Raw genomic sequence first — 18,471 nt, 5'->3', positions numbered from 1 at the left:
CAGCAGTGGCCCAATGGCAAGGGGCATGATATCAAGAGCAGAGGGTTGCAGGTCTACATCCCACCCTTACCTCTCCCCATGCACTGCCTCCATCAAAGGCTGGAGTGCTCTTGAGTAAGGCACCCAACTCCACATTGCTCCAGGGACTGCAAAACAAAACCTTGTAAATACCTGTAAATTGTTTTGGATAAAAGTGTCAGGGAAAGCACAATTGCTTATCTGAGTCATAATGAAATACTTAGAATCTGAAGGTGGTGGCAAGTATTCATGAAAAGGGTAACCTTTGTGAATGGTCAGCATGAACTTTGGAAATAAACTGCTAAAAATATTACACAGTGCACCTTTTAAGAATTCAAACAAGAGCTGAGGTAAGTAAGCATAAAGGCCACTTTGACAGTGTTCATATTTATGTAATCTGCATTTTATACTGCCATGAAAATGTGATAAAACAAGACACACAGGATAGCACAGTAGTTGGTGTCCTCTCCTCCTCACAGATGGATCCTGTGTAGGGCCCTTGTCGTTACCATTTCCTGATCAACTAAACAGTGATTTATTGCCATCCACTGGTCGAAAAATGATACTGCAGGCATTCAAGTCATCCAGCATCCAGTGCAGTACACAGTCACAGTATATTTTGCCGTTTCAGCCAATAAATTCTTATGTGGCACCCTGGTTATCATCCTTTCTGGGATAACATAATGCATGTTAAATGTGCTCTGCAATACAATACAATTTCATTTGACAAAACAGGAATGATCAATATACTGTAGGCTACTGTATGAATCAATGAAACATGTATCTTTCAGATATGACATTTATTTCCTGAGGAGTGGGGTGGGGAAAGAGAAGACTGCATGTGATATGCATACAATATGCTGACACTCCTCATGTGTGAATAAAACATACCTGTGGGAAGAGGTGATGAATTATACTACAGCACTGTGGTCACGGCTGGATTGGCCACATGGCATACAGGGCATATGCCCAGTTGACTGTTAATGATTTTGGCCAAAGAGCCAAAGAGCGTCTATGCATGTAAGATACTTCAGGCGCGTTCTTTTCCGGGATCCATGTGGCGTCGGGTGAATGCCCCTTTAGGAGACCTTCGGTTAGGAGACCTTTGGAGTTACGGTTGAAACGAAATGGAGTTCCCTTTCCGCTGTAAATGGCCGTAGTGCGTATGTTATGCAAGCCACCACCAAACACCACAGAAAGAGAGGAAGGATGGAACAATGCCCCCTATGGCCCTCCGCACACAGGTTCCGACAGCACTGCGGAGCACTTTCGCTTCCAACACAATTCCAACCCCTGCACACAATTTCACCACAGCAGAGCATGGATGGGGCACCTAAGTCACGCCCTCTACTTCCTGGTTCATGGGGCTTGAAAATGAGTGATTTTTGGATTTGTGGTGCATAGGTGGAGGTCCAAGGTTTGGATTGGTGCCAAAAAAACACTAATTTTCAAGCCCAGTCATTATTTTTAGACTCCCCCTGCCCCATGAACCAGGAAGTAGAGGGCGTGACTTAGGTGCCCCATAGTCAATGGGTGGTTCCAACAAGATAGAACTCGTCCCTAATCGCCAGGAAACAAGTGGGGGGAGAGAGAGAGACGGGGAAGGACTGGCAAATGACCCGGGCCAGAATCAAGCCCGGGTCGCCGGCGTAGTAACCCTGCGCCCTACCGCGTTAGGCCACTGCAGGGCCCTGGTGGACCAGTCTTGGCTTAAATATGCCCGGCCTGATTTGTCGTCCCAGTCCAGCCCTGACTGTAGTCTGGCCATGTGTCAATAGCAGCACTGCTATAAACACCAATCATTTCAGCAGATTACATTACACTCCAATTACACACAAGTAATCAGAGGGTAACGGCCCTTGACAGTACTTTTATGTGCTCTGGCCTTTACAGCACACAGACGGTATAATGATGCCTTGCACCCTCTGTGGTTGTGTGAGTTAATGGTGCATATAAATAGTTAGTTGGTAGTGCCTGGTGTCATCACTCATTGGCATGGAGAAATACTAGAACGTTTTGAGAGCATAAGCCAAGGTGGTAAATTCCATTGCTGGAATATGTTGACAGGGCTGCTGTCAGGTTTGGCCGGGCAAGGGACAAAGTCATCTGAAAAGCTCCCTTACTCAATACATACAAACTCCAACTCCATTGAAGGTAAATTGGTAATAGGTAAATTGAGGATAACAACAAAATACTATCATTGTCAAAATATCTGGTTCTTACATTAGATGGAGAAAGGTGCAAATAAAACATGTCAGCTATCAAGTCTAATCAAAATAATTGGTTTGGGCGATATTCGTGAACATAAAAAAGTGAATATGTCTCAAAACAGTTGGGACGGGCTAATAAAAGGCAGCAAGTTTTGAAGGAGACTAAAGACAACACAAATGAGGACACTTCACAGTTAAATACATTAACAGATTAGATTGTTTTATCTTAAGACAGTGTGTTGACATCTGCAGGGTTTTATCTCAACGGACTGATCTACCTTTAGCGAAAATATTTGAAAACTCTAAATGAATATGCAAAGCTAACCTCAGAGCAAAGAGTTACAGTTGCAGAACTGACGGCCAACAGAGCTGCATATCATATCCCACTGTGAATTTGAATTTGCATATCAATATGGGTTTTTCCACGGGTTATTCCAGTGTCTTTCTTTGGGTGGTTCACAGTCTCATCCGGTGGTACATGTTGAATCAGAATTACACTCACTCTCATCATACAGTAGTCAACACAATATTGTGCAAAATATAGATGTACAACATGTACATATATATATATATATATATATATGTATATATGTACAACATGTACAAATGTGTTAAATGTAGAACTATGTACACAATCATATTGTTATGACACGGTAATAATAATTATCATGAATAATTATAATGATAATAACAACACTAATAATAATATTGTTGGTCGCAAACCGATATATACCCAATGAGGTTGTACATGCTGTAGCCCTGATATGCTGAGTTATGGTTGTGGGAAGGAGGTTATAGAAGCATGCTGATTTGAATCTTGAAGAGAAGCGAAACTAAGGGTCAAGTAACAAAGGAGCAGTGTTTGGCCATGCTTATCAGATCCTCTCATCGCAGCTAAGACATCTATCGGCCCCAATGCTGCAGTGAAGCTGGTAGCTACGGAGAGCCAGCCTCTGGAGTTGAGTTGAGAATTTGAGTTCAGATCCATGTTTAATGTTGCCTAGTAAACCACACAAACTCAGCAAGTTGCCAAAAAAAATGTTTTTGCCTCATGTGTTGGTACAGCTGTGGTGGTTGTAAGATCACAACAGGCATCAGCCCAGGCCCACCAATCACTTCACATTTTGTTTCATTCCCCTGTTTGAATCTTTGGTTTGACTGGTCATATTGTTGCTAGCCAAGATAGTTCAGGCCTATACTACAAAGCTGGTTCAGGATAAGTTAAGGTTAAGTTAAGAGGTAAATCAGATAATACAAGAGCTTTTCTGAAGAAAATGTGGACTCCAGGCTCTTCTATTAGGTGATTTACCCTTAACCTTAACGTATCCTGAACCAGCTTTGTAGTATAGGCCCCTGGTACTTGTAAGATCACAACAGGCATCAGCCCGGGCCCACCAATCATTTCACATTTTGTTTTGTCCCCCTGTATGGAATCTGTGGTTTGACTGGTCATATTGTTACCCAAGGCAGTTCAGGCAATCATAATGACAGCAGTTTGCCCCCACCCACGCCCCTCAGTGATCTGAACCATGTGATTCCAGACTCATGTTTTTAGTCTGGCTCACCAGGTGAGGTTTACTGGGTAGTGGGTGCAGCTTAAACACAGTATAAAGGTGTATCATTGACAGAAAGCAGAAGAAACGCAACTGTCACTGTGCATTAACGTTTAACATGTCGTGGGAATTGAATTGTGCAATCTATGACAAAAGCAGAAGGCTTCTGCTTTTCATACGACCATGATGTTGGTGTTCGATCTGTAAAAAGATCTCAGAAGCACAGGCTCCAAGACCGTTGAATAGTAAAAAGATGTGTGAATGTTCAGTTGTAGCTTTTTCTAGATCCTTCAAACAAGGCACCTAGATATTCATTAAGGCAATAATTATCTGTTGTGTTTAATATCTTTTTTTTTTTTTTTGTCTTTTAATATTATTATTATTATTTATCACAATAAATGGGGCACACCATTTAGAGGGCTTGTATGAATTAATCAACACCTTCCAGAGTGATATCCGCTCGTTGTGTTACACAGAGACCAACACATTTCACAGGAAGCTCAGGTGGATGACATAAGTTCCAAATACTGTATTACCAGCCCATATATTTAGAGATCGAGATGAAGTCCATAATTATTATCCTCTATTTGCCATCCATGTGTATAATATAATATTATATACACTATGACTTCCATGTTTCTTTAAATCCAACTCAGTCATCCCATCCCTTTAGTAGCTGTGTTCAAGAACACTCATTTACTGTCTTTTATGCAATAGGCCCGCTGTGTGTGTAAAGTTGAAACACACAAAGTGGTCTTGTGCAAGTCATAGGTCAGCCATACTTCCCTTCTGGCCAGCTAACCTACTGCTTTAGACTATAGGATTTCTCGAACTGTAATCTGCATACCACTGGTAATCTGCAAGAAAAACAGTTGTGTTGTGGCAGCATTTTTCATGTTCTTAGGTCTTACGCTACCTATACTATGTGTGCTTAAGTAGCACTAATATGATCCATGTATACGCCATTCCCAAAGGGGAGTTGTTGTGCTGTACCAATTCCTGCATTTACATGTGGTCCCACTTGCCTCAAATGTGGTAGTTAAAATTGTTGAGAGATACTGCAGGAGCAGTGGCCTATTATGGCTACAGCTTTCGTCTTGGGACCAGAAGGTTAAATTGAATCCTGTAGTAGTATTGCCCAAGCAGGTCTTGACAAAGTTCCAGGGATTGTACTGCAGCAAAATGTCACTTTAGACAAAATCGTTTGTTAGGTGTAACCTACCTCATTCATGAAAGGCAGATATGAGTTCAGTGACTACTGGGACTACTGGGGGTACAAATACATTGGTTTGCCCCTCTCTGCCGCTCCAAACATTTATCAAAAGCAAAAGAAACTCCAACACACTGCATTCCATACACTTTTTTAATTATTTTATTTTGACTCATTGTATCACCTTTTCACCATCTTCTTGGAAGACAACAGCATTTCTTTTCCACATTTTCTTTTGTTTTTTGGCCAAATAAGGGGCATTGGTCCAAAAGCCAAGCAAAAAAGCTCAGAGACATTAAGACATTAGATGGCTGATGGTACAAGACTGAAACACTGAGACAAAGTTAGTCTTTCATTAGCTCATGAAACGGACCAACCCCGTCTTTGTCGTCTGGCATTTTTTCTTCCGTACATCTTCACATACACATAACCAAGTACACAAGTCTTAAGATTATGAGTGCATTTCAGAATATTTTGCTTCAAAAAGAAAAAAAAAAACAAATAAAAACACCTACATCTGTTCAAAGAGTTATTTGAACACAACCGACATATTAATTAATAAGCAAAGACGAGTTTGGGATTCATCGCCAGACTCTTCACCTATTCACAAGCAAGGCCTCCAGGCTTCCCATGTGCTGCAGCTGAGGTACAGGTAAGGCTAGGTTATAGTATATTTTGGTTCCCTGCGTGCGGTCCAAAGTCAATTACAGGCTGAACCTGCTCAGGGTTCAACAATCCCAGAATGCAAAGCATGTCAATAGTGGCGAAAAATGCTGAGCTGAGCAAAACCTTTTTTTCAGTGCATAGTCATATTCACTGCATTCTATAGTAACCTACTTGACTTGACTTGACTATAGTAAATGGTGAGATGTTTGTTGGTTTCGAAGCTATATCAAGTGGTCCATGTGGCAGAATCCAACCAAGCATGAAAGCATCTTTTCTTTCCAAGAAAGTACGTCCAGTAAAATCTAGTCAACTTGACTTTGTGAGAGTCCCTCGGCTTTTCCCCGCCAACACCATAATTGCTAGCCAGTCCCAACCATAATTTCTAACCAATAACTCTCACACTGTCACCCAATGACTAAAACGGTTTTAACTGGGTGCTGAATCCCACATTAAACATAGATGAGTGAATGAAGCGAAGGGCAGCACTATTCTGATTTGTCTCTGTTTATTCGCCTACTAACGTTGTAATCCTCACCATTACATACTGAAGAAGGGCTCTGCCCGAAACGTTCATAGTCGAATTACACAAAGAAAAATCTGAAGAGTGCTGTCCACAATGCTTCATTCGCTCAATTGTACTGCAACCAACATATTACCTAACTTAATCAGCAACCATGGATTTGGGAAACACACCATTGGAGACTTTCTGTCAGAGATAAGAGCAAGAATCCTTCAGAAAATATGTTTTAAGGTGGAAAGGGCTATTCTTCTGTGATATTAGATTGGCACCTATCTTTAACACTGAATAGGGGCAACCTGTGCTTTGGACACCGTCTGTATATTATAGCTTTGGAATATAGACATTCAACTTCTATTAACCACAGCTAGAGTGCGTACAGTAATAACCATGCACTCTTCTGAGGACATTGGTCTACTCTGAATATTGTTTTTTTTTTTTTTTACTGCAATCAAACTTGCCGTGTCAAAAATGTATAATAATCTTGTTGCACTGATTTGGTGGTAACCATTTGTTGTTGAAAATATCTTCAGTGGTGATAAAACATGGGAATCTGAAGGCCATCAAAAGGGGAAAACAATATTAAAGAAAACAATATTCACTTAAGACTACAGTGATGATTAAGTATTCATCTTAGTTGTTTTGGTCCAGAGTTCATCAAGATCAAAGACCACAGATCCTTGTGAATTTGTGTTGTTGTTGTTGTTTCAAATAATCTGAGGTTAATCTGAGTATGTGTGCTGTGGCCCCACCCAGATTAGACGACCTCATTACCTACATATCGTATCGCACCTTCCTAATCTGATCCCAATTACATTAAGACGAATTAGTGACATGCACATACATCATACACATCAGAAGCAGAAGTACCAGACTGGAAAATGACAGAGCAATAAAATGAGGGGTTGACAAACAAATAAACAAACGTTTTTAAGTTTACAAAATGTACTAAACAACCATTCCAAAAAGTGGTTCTTTCGGTGACTTTTAAACCGATTGTGTTGCATGTTGGGATTGCAAACATGTGCTTTTCTGATTGGTTGGCATTTGGCATGTATCATGGCATTGAGATGAAAATGTGGTGGAGGGGGAAGAGGATGGGGGATGGAGGGTGGGGTACCAGGGTGACAGCGCCAGCAGGCCTTGGCTGAGACGTGCCTCCATCTTTTGGGACGAGGTTTCTCGGGGGGTGATGGGAGCTAGGGTGGAATGCTACAGAATGCAGCTGGCCCTCACGCCATCTTGAGAAACTGCTCCACCTTGTCGTCCTCCACGGCTTCTGCGAACATCTCGTAATTCTACCAGAAAAAGGGACAAAAGAAGAGACACAAAAATAAGCAGGGGAAAAAAAATAAATACTGAAAACCTGTCTAATGACAATGAAACAGATTCAATGAAAGCTTTGTGGAATGAAAGATAGCAGTTTTTCCAAGTGCGCAAGTTGTCAAATTTTAGAGTAAAACACCATTCCATCATTTTTTCAGATTGTGCACCAGTGACTCAAGTGATTCTGTGTGATGCCGACTTGGTGAAAAAAAGGGTGTGTTTTTTTTTACCCCACAGTACTGGTCCTCGTTGAATATCTGTGGAGGTACGGCAGTAGGGTTTCCTGATTTGGACCTCATCTCGTCCCTTACGTCCCCACCCACCGAGATGTCAATCAGCTCGAACTGGATGCTCTTGCTCTCCAAGATGCGCATGATCTCCGCCTGCTGGGACTTCACCTGGGGAGAGGAGGACACGCCACAGGTCATGGCATTGCGCTGACATAAGAAGGCAGTGTGTGTGTGTGTGTGTGTGTGTGTGTGTGTGTGTGTGTGTGTGTGTGTGTGTGTGTGTGTGTGTGTGTGTGTGTGTGTGTGTGTGTGTCTGTCTGTGTGTGTCTGTCTGTCTGTCTGTCTGTCTGTCTGTCTGTCTGTCTGTCTGTGTGTGTCTGTCTGTCGAGTGAGTGAGTGAGTGAGTGAGAGAATTCCAGTTTCAGGTCAAAAATATTCTGCGCATATTTAACCTATCAGGGCATTCTCTTGCCATCACATTTAAACAGAAGAAGGTGACAGTGGTTTGCGGTTTTAGTCAGTCAAAAGTGTTTTTGTTCTTTTTCTTCAAACAATTGTAGGATATGAAGTAATGATATATCTACAGTAGGGTAATAAAAGCAGGTGGCGTCGCAGAGCGCGTGTTCACATTCTGTGCAGTGCAGATGTCTGTCAACAACGCCCCCCTGACTAGGAAGTTAAATATCTCTTATTTCCGTTATGGGGCAGCAGCAATAACTTGATCATAATTCCCAGGCCTAGAGCTAGTATCGCCAGGAACGCCTGAACTAGGAAGTGGGTTTAACAGCTTATGAACAGGCAGCTCTCCGTACAAACTACTAAGCTGATGATGAGTAATTGCAGCATTGGCAGCCTATCTAACAACACAGAGATAGAGGAAGTTGGAGAGGGCATGTTTGCGCAGGGACCACGCCTGAGGCGAAGCCCACACCGAATTCTGTGTCAACATCACATGCATTGTGTGAATCATTTGGTGGTTACAATGGCAACACACGACTGCACATTTCAACGAGAGAAAACAAGTCAATAGCCCATAATTGAGTGCGAGTCAATATGAGTCTATGCAGAGAATTTCAGGAGTGTTGTAGTTTCAACTCAGTGTGTCAAATCCAATCACGAGACCACTTTGGAAGGGTTGCATTGTGAGTTCTATCATCAGGTCTAGCTCTACACACAATAATGAACTGATGCGTTCATCCTCCTCTCCCTCACATTCCTCGTTTATTTGTAACAGATGTGAAATGTTTCTTCCACACTTGACATCCCAGTAACGACTGCTACATTACGCTGGTTCAACCAAGTGCTGCCTTAGCTGTCGGTTCATTCTGATAAGAGAATTCAGCTTTCAATTTTTTAAGCTTCTAAATATGAGGAGTCTCAATAACTTGTTCCAATACAACCTTATCATGGGTACAGGTAACGTTAGCTATTACTACTACACTACACCGCATGCACTTGGCGGGTATCAGTATTTAACACGGTAGAGTAAGCGATCACATTTTGATGCTCTGCCACCCACTGACAAACAAGTGAATTCTGCCAACGATAGCTAATTTCCATGCCATTGTTATGGAGAAATGATATTACTAAAAGCCAAAACGACGGACCACAAGACTTCCGTCCCCCTGGTTTTAGTGAGTTTGCATTTCCTGCGCTTGGCAGCTACAAGCAAGAAGAGGTCCAAACGTCATCATAAATGAATGGATGGATGTTGGTGATGCTCGATACAGTTTGGGCTACAATATTGCTACTTACTGTACCAATCCACTGAGCTACAACCAACCCAGCCTATTCTCGTGCTATTGGGTGTGTCGTTGTGCGTAATCCCATATGCTATTGCTTTTTACATCGTTTGGAGAGCTGCAACAATTGTAGCCTTTCCAGTGTAAGGTCGGCGCACTTAAAATTTAATGTATTGATTTTTGTCTTACCTCCCTTGAAGCCGTTACAGTGGTGTAGTACAATTTGATGCCCATGATCACACCTCCAATATCCCTTTGTGTGTGTGTCTGTGCCCTGCTCTCTCGCCGTACAGCCCTCTCTCTTCCCCCTCGGCAGCTTAACCCGCTATTCGTTGCGGTTTTTAAAGGGACCGCCTCCACTTTCACAAGGAACGTCTGGACTGCAAGGCACCTTGTCATATCTCTCATAGTAAGTTTAGTTTACTGTGCAAGTCGCCAACATTAAACTTTGCACGTGCTAAATGGAATGCACTTTCACTGGTTTATCAGCTATCCGTATCCATGTCCGCTCATGACCTGTGGCGGGAGGGAGAGAGTTAATGTCTGAAAGACCAAGAGAGACCTTTTTTCCTTCAGGGCCCCTGTTGACATTACCGAGTAAATTCTTTGCTTTCACAATGCGAAGTAGGCCTTGTTATCTCCACCGGTACACATTACCGCCAACGAGAATTGGCCTACGTGTCGCCTTACAATTCTGGGAGGCATTAAGGCTACATATCTTATCAAACGGATGCACTGTTAAACCACTGCAGCCATTAATGAAAAATAACTGGAAAGATTTATCTTTGGTTGGTATATGCATGTGGAAATAACACCCGAGACTATTTTGTCGATGTTGCAATATGTCAGCGGAAATTTTATTTTTATAAGCTGAGGGAAACGAAAATGTCAGTCTGAGCATGAACGGAAAGTAACAAATTAATCTCCAACAAATTGGCTATTTACTTAGTACATTCCCATATGTCTCCACATGGGGGCAGTGTGAAACTCCTCATAATGGCTTTCTGTTTAGCAGTCTGGTGTTTGATTTGAGGAGGGCACTGAGGCAGTTTCACAAGGCAGTACCAAAGTGATCAAGATGCTGAGGCAATGGTCTGTTTTTCCATGCGTTTGAACCAATGCCCTGGCACAAATGGAAAGCTACTTAGTATTTGGGACCAAAATAGGCCTACATTGTCATGGGTTAAACCAATGGTGTTAAGATGCTTTTGACCATCTCTGGTTAAACCCTACTCCCCTTATTAGACCACTGTCAATAGATTAGAGAGAGAGAGAGAGAGAGAGAGAGAGAGAGAGAGAGAGAGAGAGAGAGAGAGAGAGAGAGAGAGAGTGAGAGAGTGAGAGTGTGTGTGAGAGAGAGAGAGTGAGAGAGGGAGGGAGAGAGAGAGAGAGAGAGAGAGAGAGAGAGATCCCTTCTTAGTCATATGGAAAACACTTCTCATCCGATTCCCCTCACTTTAACCCAACCTGAGTGAGTGGCAGAACTCATGTTTAATTTGGTGTCACCATGGTGATCATTATTTATCAGCCAATGAGAGCCCATGCCAACCAAAAAGCCTGCGTCACAGATCTGGGGGAAAACAACATGGAGGGGGGGACTGAAGAGGGTATTCAACAAAGCGTATGAGACATAGTGCTCAGCAACATCAGCATCTTTCCTTTATTCCTGGGAATGTAAAAAGGTGGATTTGTGAATACACAGAAGAACCCGGTCTTATTAATACAGGGGCAGGTCTTAGTGACACAAAATTGACAGTGTTGTGCTGTTGGTTGCATATGAATACTGGTGTTATTAAGACACAATATACACGATTGTTGAATCAATTAATTAGGTGGCAGTATAAGAAACAGTCCAGGCACTTACAAACAATAATATGAAGTCTTACTCCGAAGGTTTGACCTTCCAATGATAAAACGGTTGAACATAAAAGTAGTAAAGTGCATTGCGGCACAGACATATTCAGAGAGAAACACTGGTAAAGTGAACTCAGCAACATATGGCATAAAACTAGTATATAAATATTCTGTATAAAAACTCTTTAGTACAGCTTCTGGTCCCACATTATTATAGATTGTTGTGACGCATTTAAACATGTAAGTCAAACTAGTTGTCTAACTAGTGTGAGCAAGTCTCTTATCGGCTGGGTTATCAGATTGATTTTGATTTAAAAAAAAAAAAAAAAACAATTTCAAATAGACTACACAAGTTATACATTCCCTTATTCAAACCAAAGCTTTAGGGCCCCACATGGACAACTTTGTTGTCCACCACTCTAATTAGAGAGTAGCAGCACCAGAAATTCAAGACAATAGGCACTAGAGTGATACTGTACTGATAATTATGACCACCTCCACTAGAATAAAGACTAGCTCAGTCAATTGAATTCTCTAATGATCAGCAGTGACTACAGTACAATCTAACTGAGCTACATGGCATCAACGTCCTTTACAAAATAGAGAACAACAATTACATATAAAATTCATTATGTAAGATTATGTAGTAGTTAAGAATAAAGTTTCTGTTTTTCTCAGTACCAAAAAATACAGCTTTCAATTGCACTTGTGCATTCGTCCTACGACTCCTACTCAATGTTTCAGTAGGTCAGTGCATCATAACATAGTTGAATCATAACCAGGGGCTCTAAATTAACTTTTTTCATCACCAGTCAAAATGGCTGGAAGATGTTATTCTTACTAACCAAACACACACCCACTAATCGGTCAAAGTGGCTAGTAGTTGGTCTTATCTACCAGCCAAACTGAAATTTCACCAGCATTTAGCTCAGGTGTGGGGAACCTATGTCTCAAGGGCCGGACCCCGATGTGATGTGTGATGTGTGATGTGTTATGCAGCTTCATATGAAATATGACATATTTTGTGATGGGATCTTGGAAAATACCTTTACAATACAATTAAGTTACCCTATATCCAGGGGACCTAGAGAATGTGGGGTCTGTTTTAAAGGTGATTGCCTTCGATATAGACCTAAAGTGCTGGAGGAAATCCTGGTTTGTGTACATAGTACAGCCCTTGGAGGACTTTTACGGCCCTTGGACGAACTTGAAGTGGCCTCTCGAATGAAAAAGGTTCCCCACCCCTGGTCGGCTAGTGTTGATTTAGAGACCTAATCATAATAACAATCACAGGTATCGGCCATTTCCACAAAGTTTGATTGCAAATACTTAAAGTCTGAATGAGACACACCACTGCTATGGCTATTGCTACCTGCTACTGCATATTTTCTCCAAGTTTAGACTAGAAATTTGCTTTGTAACGTCGCCTTTTCTCACTTCAGACAGTACTTAACAGCGTCAGAACCGACGCACGTTTGACTGGGCAGTATCTCATTTTCAGTGTTTGCCATTTCTAGTTACTACATAGTTACTGCATTTAGCCTTTGTAGGCCAGAACCATAGAGTGTCTATACACTATCCATTATTTGATCTTTTCTTTGCTGTCCAACAGCTTTTTCACTCTCCCAACCATGAATGTCGCTATCCCAGCACATGCTACTATGGTAAACACGTACAGCCCGACAAAGAGCGCTGCTTCGTTCTCACCATGGAGACGGGTGTATAGGCCCCGCCTCCCCAGGAAGTCCAGGTAGGAGGCCTGGATCTGACTCAGGGTGCACATCACCAGGAAGATATGAAACACCTGGTGACCCTGAAGCAGAAAGTCACAGCGGCCCGGGAACAGTCGCTCGGGCAACGGATGCGTGAAGAAGAAGGCACTCAGGAGGAAGAAGGTCACTTGGCCACAGTGAAAGGTCAACGCGAGGTCATTGTCGCCACTTCCTGTTTGGGCGTTCGCAGCAGCGTCTCCATGACCACTGGGGTCAACCAGCCGGAGGAACATGCGCTGGAACACGGGGCTCGTGTCCCAGCTGTAGGCCAGCGCGGACGGCACCACCTGTCCCACCTTGCGCACCCAGGGCGGCAGGCTGTGGTTCCGGTACTTTCCGTAGCAGCAGCCCAGGCAGGAGAGGCAACAGAGCAGGACGGCCACGGGCATGAAGACGCCCTGCACGCACCCGTGCCAGTCCTGCCTCACGGCATAGTAGAAGTGCACCACGGCGCTGCCGTACTGGTACTGCGCCACCCCCACGTAGTCCAGGAAGAAGAAGGAGAAGTGGCATAGCTCCGACCTGCCGGCCAGGAGGTGAGCCACGGCACTGCAGAGCATGTAGGTGAAGGAGGAGGTGAGCAGGACGAGGAGGGGCCAGGAGTGGGGGTCCTCCCAGAAGGCCACGGTCTCTGACAGCTGGGCCATCTTAATAATAAAAAAACAATAAGGAGAAGAAGAGGAGGAAGAATGCATTTTATTCATTTGCGTTTTACTTTCTACTAGTTTTACTAGTTCTTCTACTAGTTTTACATCCTTTTCAGAGCACTGAAGGACACAATAGATGGGTTTTCTTTTTTTTGTTTTCCCCTGGCTGCGCGACCCTAGCTGCGCACAACTCAACCTCTGATTGTTGGAAACCGCTGTCGGCCAAAAAAATATCTCACGTGGTTGGCTGCCAGTATCTTGTTCCTCCTCACAACACGATGTTTATAAACAAAAAAAACCCATGTATACGAAGCTTGAGACAACACAGACGTTTACACAGAAAAGGTAAACATAAGAATGAACAGGGCCTTGTTTTTAATATGTCCATGTAGGACCTGTCATATTAATAAAGACATTTTAATTTGGAGTGCCTTAGTCAGATAATTTATTCTCATTTTTTGATCCTGAATGAACAGGGAATGTTTTACTGTACCTTGACCAAGACCAGCACAGCTCCCAGGAGATGCGTCCAGACGTTGACGGTCTCGTTGTGGCGCTGGAAGAGCGAGAGGAAGTAGTACCTCCAGCCCTGGTGCAGGGGCCGGTAGCCAGCGTGGATGTGACGCTCCCGGAAGAAGCGAGGCACCTCCAAGGGACCACAATGGAAATAAGTCTTCAGACATTTTTGTGTATATCTCTGTCTATTTAATCGTTGCAATGTATGGTTACTGTTGCTATACACTGTTTTTACATCTAATAGACAAAATAAGTCAAGTCAAGTCAGTCAAGTCATAATAAATAAAATCTGCACACTGCAGGTCTTTTTTTGTGCGAAGAATCTTTACATGACTTGCAAGCTTTCGGTCCTTAGACCTTCTGCCTGATGAAGGTCTAAGGACCGAAAACTTGCAAGTGAAGTAAAGCTTCTTTGAAGTGTGAAGTGTGCGGATTGTCTCCTTTTCATACAGAAATGTCTACTGAATCCTGCACCTTCTAAACAGATGAGCGGTGGCCTATCACAACTGAAGTTATAATAAATAAAATAAAATCATTAATTCATTCATTCACCTCCACGTCCCGCACGGTGGCCGGCATGGAGGGAGCCGCCTCCGTCAGCATCTGGGGCAACCGCTGGAGCTGCTGCAGGTTGATGAAGAGCCGGCCGATCTTCTCCATCACGATGGTGGCCATGTCCATGCGACGTCGACTGTCCTTGGATACGAATCAGCCTCCAGCCACCTAATCTCTCACTGTAGGGACATATGAAGAACGGACAATTAAAAAAACAAAAACAATAGACAACAAAAACAATAGCCAATTACATTACATTACACTTAGCTTTTTTTAATCCAAAGTGACTTACAGTTACAGGGTAGGCTATTGATAACAGTCCCTGGAGCAGTGTGAGCTTAGGTATTAGGGTTAGATCTAAACTCTGCAGCAGAGATAGGCCTATAACTGTTCCTTTATCTGATGCGATGGCTGATACATGGATGGGTTAAAGACAGTAATGTCAGTGTTTAGAAATGTAATCTGAGTAAAACCTATTCTGTTTGTACTAACAGACTGTCTGGCATGCAGCCAAGGAGATTTCACAAGAAACCTCTTCAGCGCCTCCTGAGATTTTTGTGTTTACCCAACCCATCACAAACATTCTAGAATTTCTGGTATCCTGTAGCTCTCACGGGGATCTCTCTGATAGTGTAAGCATTTGATGTCCTGTAGGCTAAATGTTGAGGTGGACACACACATTAATATGTATACAAGTTAGGTGGAAATGTGAAGGAAGGGGGGGTAAAGTAGGCTACTTGATGTTGTCAAACAGGTTTAATAGGCTACTGTAGTTTACATAGGCTACCAGAATATCATAATAATCACGTAAACACAATGCATATACTACTGCAATTCAAATTTAATGTGGCATCCCCTTCTGTCTACAACCAGTGCATCCACCACCAAGGCGATGAATTCCCCATACAATCTCCAGTTTTCTATTTACAATAGAGACACTGCGCGTTTCCATTAGAGCGCATGGTCAAAGCAGGGCAGTGATTGGAGAATACGGTCACGGATAATCAGCATACATTCAGCATGTAAGCTATTTATTTGGACTGCGTGTACGTTATAAGCTCTAAATTAATAGCATACCTGTTATTGTACACTTAAAAACTTCGTTTATGAAGATCCCCAAGTGAGTTGAAGTAGGCTTCATGGAGACGTGGATGATTTCTGGACCGAAACGTTTTTCCCCACTTCTTCATGGAGAGGCGAGCAACAAATACTCGCCTTTTAACACCTTTTTACATGTTTACCATAGCTTTTATATATTACATTTGAGAACAATGTACAAAAATAGTGAGGTCGAATTCAGACCTTTGTAAATCTTTCGAAACATGCGAAATCGCAGGGAGGACACCTCAAACCCATCACTAGCCTATCCTTTTAAAATGGCAAAACAACTATCTGCGGAAGTGACAGTAGCCTAGAAACTATGTGGCTTACCTCAACGTCCAGTTTGCCCCGTGAAACCCGTCCTGATGGACAGGTCCGTGAGTTTTCTAGGCGGTTAACCTCGAGATTGCGTCAACGCCACGGCTTCGCTTATCTTTCCTCTTTGACCGACAGGCTGGCACGCCTATTCTACCGTCGACAACTGTACACAAGCCCAAACAAATACTCAATCTGCACGTGTTTGTCGTCATGTAGGTATAACTATTCATATCCAGCCACAAGTTTTTAGGTAGCCTACTTCAGTATGGCGATTGGGCAAGAGTTCGCTTAACTGGAACAGACAGTGAGGGGGAGGGCAGAAACAACGCGTTCCAAAGTGAAGTGAACTGATGATGTCGAATGAATAGCCTGGACAGAGCAGAAATATGCGCTTCTCTAAACACCAGCTCAAACCGCACCCCTTTGAGTGAGAAAAGTTATGAGTCAGTTCCATAATTTATAGATGTTATGCGGGGACGAGTTGACTGTATCCAGAAGCATACCAGCTTTGACAGGCCTGCGCTGTGAACAAGTCATATCATAGGTCAGTTTTCCAATCAGAATTATGCAGTGTAGGCCTACATCTTAATTAAGTTGGCCTTGTCTTTGCATCATAGCCCTTTGTCTGCATAGGCCTACCTGGAATAGGGTTGGGTTAGTAAGGTGTCATTGACACTGCCCTGACTGTAGCAAACACTGTCATCATAGTCTGAGCAAAGACGCCTATGTTCAAATGGAATTATAATATAGTTTTTTTCTATGCTCCTACACTTGTTGCTTAGAATGGTATGTCATTTATTTGAAAGTTCTGAGTAACATTTTAAACCGTTGTGAGCATATTTCTCTGAACATGCAGCCTTGAAACATTGTTGCATGGCCATGTGGTGTAACATGTAATCTCTGACAACACTTTTTGAGTTATCTGCCGCTTTGTGGTGGAAGCTTGTACCAGGGTCCACCTGTTCAAATGCACTCCGACAGGATTCTCATGTAGTCTGTGTTGGATTAACCCACATCTTGTAAGCAAGTTGTTCAGAGAGAGAGAGAGAGAGCGACAAAGACAAAACTCTGAAATTGGATTAGATCACATAATCTAATGTTACTTGTGATCACAACCAAACCTTGATTCACATGTATTAAACTTAACTTAACTTACTGCCCCTTTGCCTCCTGGCAAGTAGGGCAGCAACAAAGGTTCTCCACTCTGGTCTGTTCTGTGCTTTTTTTTCTGGACACTATCCCATGTGAGGCTCATAGATTTAATTTTTTCCTCTACTGTGCGCCTCCAGGTGATTCACATGTATGTTTCGGCCAAAACAGTGTGTTTGAATGGGGACAAATTTCAACCAAAGAAGTCATCCTTCCTGTTTAAAATAGCACAGGATGTGATGTTAACCTCTTTTTGCGCAAACATGCTGTGCCAAACAGTGTCATGTTAACATACTGTGCTAAACAGTGGGATGTTGTTAGTTTCATGTAGGTTGAAGGCATTGGTTGCTGGAACCGCTTCCCTAATCCACTCAACAATGTTTGATAAAAGAAAAAGTTCAAGTTGAATTTAGGACACATCATCAGCTGGGCAGTCATGGGTAAACGGTTAGGGTGTCATACTTGCATTCCAAAGGTTGCCGGTTCTTTTCCCAACCCTCCAGGTTGGTGGGGGGAGTAATTATCCAGTGCTCTCCCCCATCCTCCTCCATGACTGAGGTACCCTGAGCATGGTACCGTCCCACCGCACGGCTCCCCATGGGGCGCCACTGAGGGCTGCCCCCTTGCACGGGTGAGGCATAAATGCAATTTCGTTGTGTGCAGTGTTCACTTGTGTGCTGTGGAGTGCTGTGTCACAATGACAATGGGAGTTGGAGTTTCCCAATGGGCTTTCTCTCTTTCTCTCTTCTCTCTAACCAGTACTCGCCCCCATCCTCCTCCATGACTGAGGTACCCTGAGCATGGTACCGTTCCACTGCACTGCTCCATTGGGACGCCATTGGGCTGCCCCCTTGCACGGGTGAGGCATAAATGCAATTTTGTTGTGTGCATTGAACACTGGTGTGCTGTGTGGAGTGCTGTGTCACAATGACAATGGGAGTTGGAGTTTTCCAGTTGGGCTTTCACTTCACTTTCACAGCTGTGTTCCTCTGAATCTCATGGGGTGATTCGAGGTTCAGTCATCAGAGACGGCGAGTTGCAGGCTGACCCACCATGTACTTGCATTCAGTGCCCATTAAGTAGTAAG

General features: G+C 43.1%; 2 protein-coding genes across 2 annotated transcripts; both read right to left on the bottom strand.

The window, feature by feature from the left end:
- Nucleotides 1-5,135: 5,135 nt before the first annotated feature.
- sh3bgrl3 (SH3 domain binding glutamate-rich protein like 3) lies at nt 5,136-9,790 on the bottom strand. The gene is made up of 3 exons (XM_063185672.1): nt 9,662-9,790; nt 7,731-7,898; nt 5,136-7,472 (listed from the first exon to the last, which is right to left on the bottom strand). Exons 1-3 carry the CDS (start codon nt 9,704-9,706, stop codon nt 7,407-7,409), a joined length of 279 nt encoding a protein of 92 aa, XP_063041742.1. The 5' UTR covers nt 9,707-9,790; the 3' UTR covers nt 5,136-7,406.
- Nucleotides 9,791-10,887: 1,097 nt separating this feature from the next.
- Nucleotides 10,888-16,591, bottom strand: paqr7a (progestin and adipoQ receptor family member VII, a). The gene is made up of 4 exons (XM_063185671.1): nt 16,248-16,591; nt 14,814-14,995; nt 14,239-14,391; nt 10,888-13,745 (listed from the first exon to the last, which is right to left on the bottom strand). The coding sequence occupies exons 2-4, from the start codon at nt 14,940-14,942 to the stop codon at nt 12,909-12,911; spliced, it is 1,119 nt and encodes a 372-aa protein (XP_063041741.1). The 5' UTR covers nt 14,943-14,995; nt 16,248-16,591; the 3' UTR covers nt 10,888-12,908.
- Nucleotides 16,592-18,471: the final 1,880 nt, after the last annotated feature.

Source organism: Engraulis encrasicolus, chromosome 20 (assembly GCF_034702125.1).
Source record: "Engraulis encrasicolus isolate BLACKSEA-1 chromosome 20, IST_EnEncr_1.0, whole genome shotgun sequence".
Taxonomy (NCBI): domain Eukaryota; kingdom Metazoa; phylum Chordata; class Actinopteri; order Clupeiformes; family Engraulidae; genus Engraulis; species Engraulis encrasicolus.
The sequence above is the reverse complement of the archived record's forward strand: the minus strand, read 5'-3'. Positions and strand labels throughout refer to the sequence as shown.

What these genes read in the sequence shown, in the direction of transcription:
- sh3bgrl3 (XM_063185672.1), bottom strand. Translation starts at nt 9,706, where the DNA reads ATGGGCATCAAATTGTACTACACCACTGTAACGGCTTCAAGGGAG. An exon ending in CTGTAACGGCTTCAAGGGAG is followed by an intron (nt 7,899 to 9,661) that starts GTAAGACAAAAA and finishes TCCTCTCCCCAG; the next exon opens with GTGAAGTCCCAGCAGGCGGA. An exon ending in ACGAGGACCAGTACTGTGGG is followed by an intron (nt 7,473 to 7,730) that starts GTAAAAAAAAAC and finishes TTTTTCTGGTAG; the next exon opens with AATTACGAGATGTTCGCAGA.
- paqr7a (XM_063185671.1), bottom strand. Translation starts at nt 14,942, where the DNA reads ATGGACATGGCCACCATCGTGATGGAGAAGATCGGCCGGCTCTTCATC. An exon ending in CCACCGTGCGGGACGTGGAG is followed by an intron (nt 14,392 to 14,813) that starts GTGAATGAATGA and finishes GGTCCCTTGGAG; the next exon opens with GTGCCTCGCTTCTTCCGGGA. An exon ending in CTGTGCTGGTCTTGGTCAAG is followed by an intron (nt 13,746 to 14,238) that starts GTACAGTAAAAC and finishes TTTATTATTAAG; the next exon opens with ATGGCCCAGCTGTCAGAGAC.